The sequence below is a fragment of the Benincasa hispida genome, chromosome 5 (genome assembly GCF_009727055.1).
Source record: "Benincasa hispida cultivar B227 chromosome 5, ASM972705v1, whole genome shotgun sequence".
NCBI lineage: Eukaryota > Viridiplantae > Streptophyta > Magnoliopsida > Cucurbitales > Cucurbitaceae > Benincasa > Benincasa hispida.
Window position 1 is genome coordinate 31,718,824 of NC_052353.1, and position 6,066 is coordinate 31,724,889.

The 6,066-nt window shown below is 32.8% G+C and overlaps 1 protein-coding gene across 1 annotated transcript; it reads right to left on the bottom strand.

Annotated features, from left to right (window-relative positions):
- Nucleotides 1–3,521: 3,521 nt before the first annotated feature.
- LOC120077825 (transcription factor bHLH143-like) lies at nucleotides 3,522–5,833 on the bottom strand. The gene is made up of 2 exons (XM_039031887.1): nucleotides 5,692–5,833; nucleotides 3,522–5,577 (listed from the first exon to the last, which is right to left on the bottom strand). The coding sequence occupies exon 2, from the start codon at nucleotides 5,557–5,559 to the stop codon at nucleotides 4,465–4,467; it is 1,095 nt and encodes a 364-aa protein (XP_038887815.1). The 5' UTR covers nucleotides 5,560–5,577; nucleotides 5,692–5,833; the 3' UTR covers nucleotides 3,522–4,464.
- Nucleotides 5,834–6,066: the final 233 nt, after the last annotated feature.

Consider the following 6,066-nt stretch of genomic DNA (forward strand, 5'->3'; position numbering starts at 1 on the left):
AAGTGGGAGATGTGTAATGGGTATATGGATGCCCTAGTTTATTGTATTTAGCATTATCCACCTTTTGGCCTATGTACAACCCACCGATTAGAGTTTTAGTACAAGTGGGAGTTTGTTGGGTGTTAAAGCAGAAATTGATCTTAGACAATGCGCTGATACAAATATGCGATACTACTTCTAGATGTGTGTTAATTATGAATGCTCTTGTAGTATGCCTTGCGTTGTCACAAGTTTCCTTACATTGGAACCAAGTGTAATTCCACCGCAAGTTTCTCGGTGTGATCTGAGGTCGAACACAGGGACTGTTTGAGGTTATTGCGGTATGCTCATGGTATATGTGACCAGGTTTTTCAATCTTTAAAGAGTGTTTTATACAAGTATATAAAAGTTGCGATAAAGTAAAGGAAAGCAATAAAATGCGATAATAAAATAAGTACAGTAAACCTAAGCTGGATGATACAAGATGCTCAGGTTCAGGCTGGCTGTGAAGGTTCTGCAAAGAACATAAAATGTCATGGCAAGTCTTATGTACAAACAGAAAGAGAAGGATAACTAATATAAACAACGCAAGTTCTTAATTGCGTTGAAGTTATAAGTACGGTTCCGCTTTTCTCTTGGTGTACACCTCTCAGTGATCAACTGCGCTCCTACATGTCTGTGGTGAATCAGAGACTAACGAGGAGTCTATCAGTATCAGCGATAGACATATTGGTAATAGAGTCTATCACTCACATATTTTGCTATATTTGTTGCAATTTTTAAAAAATTATATACTTAATGTCCATAAAAGTGTTATCCATTATAATTACTCAAAATTCAAAAAGTGAGATTTTATCCAAATTATTAAACTTTCAATCTTACCGAAAATAAAATAGTTTTCAAATATACAAAAATAAGTCAATTTATTTATAAATATTGTAAAATATCACTGTCCATTATTGATATTTTACTATATTTTGAAAAAAAAATCAACAATTTTATTATTTAAAATAATTATCCAAAATAAAAAGGATTAAATTTCTCCGACAGTCATTTTATATCTTCAAAATCAATCTCAAACCGGTGCTTAAATTATTTAACAAAATTGGATTTGGCGTGTTTAGTAGATTTTGTAATTTTAGAACCGAATTTTCTTAAAATATTTTCCATTAAAATTGTTTTATATGTTATGTTTAAAAGAAAAAAAACTTTAAATATGACTTTTTTTAAAAAAAAAAATCTTTATTACATATTTTGAAAAATGTGGCTAATCACTCCCAAGTCATTTTTGGACAATCCACATGTCTCAAGTGTTATCCAAAGAGTTTTTAAATTAGTCCAATTTTTTAAAATCATTTCTAATTTTAAATATTATTACGAAAAAAAAAAAAAAAACACTTTCGATCTTTTAAAATTAGATATACTAGACACATTTTAAATTAGTAATTTTTTCAGGTGTGCTTGTAAAAAAAATGATCTGCCAAGAAAATCTTTATACCAGTTGTATAAATTAAAATCCTAAATTAATAGTTAACAATTTGAACTATAAACTCTTAAATGTATCTATTTACATTTTCCTTTAAAATTCGTTCAAAAGAATATCATGTGAAATTTATAATACTAATTGACATAAGTGAATTAATTCTGATCATATTTTAAGATTGCTTTTCGATAATTGTCAATGCATCAATTCTTACATGTGTGTAGACTTCTCCAAATTTTGAATTAACAAAATGGATGATTAGAATTGATGCATGAGTAATTTTTAAAAAAATAAATCTTAATCAAGGGTCCAAATTGATCTGCTTATGAACGGTTAAGAGTATAAATTGATATTTCTGTTATTTTTTATGGTCCTCACCCTATCAAATTAAAGCAACAAGGTTACTCAATATGAAATGAAAAGGAACAATATCACAAGTTAGTTGGCCCTTATCTCAATAGTTCTAACCATTTCCATACTTTTCTTCATAATATTTTCAATTTCAACCACAAAACAAGTCAAAGTAAACAGATTGCTCCATCTTGGAAAGTCAATCTATCTTTTTCATGTATTCTTTGATGAGTTAATTTTGTATTTATTTTTTTAAATTAAGATACATAAACGGGAAAGGCACCACGTCAAACCACAACTCATTCCCTTTCAATAATAAGGGAGAGGACAAAAACTAGAAAGATATCTTCGAAGATACAAGATTATGAGTAGCTTCAATGAGTTAATGTGTAAAATTAATGCAATGTTTTCCATGGATTCAAATTAATGAAGCCTTTTCTCATATTAGTTCCTTAACCAAAAATTCTTGGTCTTAAGAAGACTCTTAATGAATATTATAAGTGGTCAAATTTGATATTGAATCTACATAACTTACTAAATAAATTATTAACCCAAACATTAAGTTTTTTTCTTTTTTATTTTCCCCCCTCTCATTTATGTGAAGAATGGAGGTAAAATCTATTGTTAGACCCAATCATTTGTAAGAGAAAAATGGAATTAGAGGGGGTTAGAAATGCACTAAAGAGGTGCTTGCCAAAGTAATTTCAACTTTAGTTAGCTTCAAGTGGAGCATCTTTATACCTAATCCTTTTGAAATTATGGTTTTTATAGGTATAGATGTAGATGGTACATATCGAACATTCATCACATTGTGATTTCAATTTTGTCAATAGAGACCTCATAATCCTCCGCAATTGAAGGGTCTATTACGTCATTTAAGAGACTTTGTAATCAATCAAATAAAGATGGAGGCATGCTAGCACGTGTTAAGCAAAGGTATGCTCGTCATTTGGCAAGTCAAAGATAGATGCATGCTACTACATGTAAGCTATGAAATAAGTTTAATTGGAGAAGTTATTCTATTTGATTGTCAATAACATAAGCATAATTTGAAATTGATAGACTCCATCTACATTAAAAAAATGTTTACAAAAACAAAATTATTGTGTGAATCTAAGAAATATTGACTCCTATAGTATCAGAAATTTTTTGCGTCTAAGTTCATAACACTTAACTGGCCTCAGATCTTCATGTTCTCATATTAAATTGTCTTTGACAAGACTAACCAAAAGATGAGGAATCTCCAACTAGAGGTGAACACTAAAACCACGAAACCAAGATTATTGTCAAAACTGAGTCAAATCAAATAAAAAATTTGACTTTTATTGGAGCATTTAAAATTATAAGAAAATTGAGACTTTCGATTTGGATTTGAAAACCAAATCTAAATCAAATCAAATCGAACCAAACCAAATATATAGAGAGAGAACAATCACCAAATTGAATCGAATCAAACCAAAAATTTTCAAATAAATACATATAGACACTAAAACTTCATATATATATATATATATATATATATATAATCTGGATCAAGTATACCACCATGAATGTAAAAAAGATTAAAATGTTAGTTCTCTTCTCTCTTGTTCCCCAACTATCGATGAAGAAATTTTCTTGCTCCATTTCAACTATATGGCATATTCCATAATCAATCAAAAGTTTGTTTCATTCAACAGAATATCCAAAAAAAACTCACAAGAAACCCTGCTTGAATTCCATCAAAATGCAATTATCATTATTAGATAGAGGTGGGAGTACAGGCAAAGCAAACCAGAAAGATTTAAACAACAAAATACAAAGAAAACTCATGGAATGGAAAGGAAAAAGGAAAAAGCAGCTAAAATAGGTGGAGAATACAAAACAATATGGCAGAACACAAAACCACATTCATCCACCAAATTATTCATCATCTTCAAACTCAAATACACAAACCAAGAACCCAACGATCATTATAGACAACTCTAAAACCTAAAGCCAACTTCAGAGGAAATTCTCACGAGCAGCAGCAGCAGCAGCAGCAGCAGAGCACCACCACCATCTTCACAATTTTCTCTGTACAAAAAAGCAATCACTTCCCACTTTGCAAGAAAAAAAACAAGCTTACCTTTACAACATAATTGATTAAAGGGCAAGTCCAGCTCAGCTCCCACCATATCATCATGAATCACATTGCTGTACTCTCACAATTTTCCAATACTTTCATTATCTGCATTTTGTTTTTTTCTTATCCATACAATGTAAAGAGAAGGAAAAGCAAGATATAGAGAAGGCAGGTGGAGTTGAGTGGAGGGTGGGGCCTAAATAACCCAAATGCGCATGCACTAAATTCATGGGGTTTCTCAACATTTTCCATGAAAAGAGGGGTCCCTCAAAAATACAACAAATAACTCTATTGTCACCTCCTAAGTAGTCAAATCCCAGTGATTCCTTTAATCTTTGGTGCCCCAAAAGCAAATAGATAATAATCATTTCTGGTCAACATTACCCATTTTGTCTTTCAATGGCAACAAGCAAGGAAAAGTATCTGCATATTACTTAAATTCCTTTAGTAGCCCATTATGTACAGTCCCTTAATGTACATGGGGTCCCATAAAAGCAAGCCATATCGATTTTCAAATTCAACAATCATTCTGTAAAGAAATCTTTGCTCAACACTTTTTTCTCCCATCCTGACATTCTTGACCGACATCACGGCGAGGTAGCGTGGAAGCAGCCAGCCCCATAGCTTTTGCTTTAAACTTTAGAGACTTCAAGTAGTCTATAGCTTCATCAATGACCAACATTGGGTGCTTGCCCTCAGCACCAGGAACCATGGTTTCGAGAAGTTTCAAAGTCTCTCTTAATTTGTCTTTTTTTGATGAAAATTTTCCCAAACTGGAATTCATTAGATGTCCTTGGCTATCACCACCAGTGTAGCTTGATTTCATATCAACTCTGTAGTTGTTAAAGGCATCTACTTTCACTGAAACAGGAGCATCTGACAATTTCTTGTGCCCACAATCTAGCATTCTCTGCCTTTTTCTGGGGCCATCAGAACTAGCAACTTCCTCATTCATTTCCTCAATTTGTTTATCATAAAGTTCCTTAATCAGCGATGGAGAATGACCAGTGCTTGTTACTTCATCATCACTGCTATAGTGATTGTCATCATCTGAATAAAGCAAGGCGTTTATTTCTTCTGTATCTTCATGCATCTCACTCTCCTCACCAGCAATTCCATTTTTCAAAGGACCTTTGTGAAATAAATAATTTTTTAAATCAATATCCCCAGCAGCTTCTTCTTCATCATCATCATTTAAGCCATGACTACAATTCTTTGCACTAATTGAGATGGGGATCTGAGCAGGACCAGAACTATACATTACACTTGTTTGATTTCCAGAATGATCAAAGATAATGAATTCCTTCTTAGGAAACTCAGTATTTGAATCAGGTAAGGTCATTCGTGCAAATCCCAAAGATGAATCATAGTGTTTCTCCATAAGGCATGGAAGTACATTGGAACGCATTGTCCCCAAATAAGATGGAAAGCTATGAAGCAACCCATTCCCATTCTTCTGCTCCCAATTCAAGCCAGTATGGTGAATAGAAGATCCCTGCAACTCCGTTTGTGCATAAGAGATATAAGTGTCTGGGTTCAGACATTGCAATCTGAACTTTAGCAACTCATTCATGCAATTTAAATTGGGCAGGTTCCCAGCAGAATGCCCAGGCTGAGGCCAGGAATCTCCAGTCTCAACCATCCAACAAAAAACAATCACCTAATATTGACAATGAAAAGAAATGACAAATTTTCAGAAAGCAACCAATAAAAGAAAAAAGATTGCTCGAGATCGTTTCAGGTGTGGTAAACAAGCAAGACTGGCAAAACCTACCACAAGATGAATGTCTCTGATTTCCCCTCTTCAATTACTCGCTGATTTTTTTCAAAAACAAATAATTAAAAGAACAAAAGTGAAAAACTTCAGCTCAAGTTTATCGCAAAAATCACAAATTGATCTACGTGACAGGTTTGAGCAAATGACGGAAGTACTCAGCCTGAAGAAAAAAAACCACAGCAACGTTAACCATATAGTTCTAGGAGTCGATGATCTTCAGTGACAAATTAATTGACCATGAATATAAAACACAGAGAAATCGAAGAGTTAAGAAATCAAGCTGTGTATACCTGGCAATTCTGCAAAGGTTGAAAACATGCAATCACTCTAACAATAATTGTTGGCTTCCCTGCAATACCATTTTCATGTTTC

Excerpts from the sequence above, each read along its gene's own strand:
- LOC120077825 (XM_039031887.1), bottom strand. The coding sequence starts at position 5,559 with ATGGTTGAGACTGGAGATTCCTGGCCTCAGCCTGGGCATTCTGCTGGG.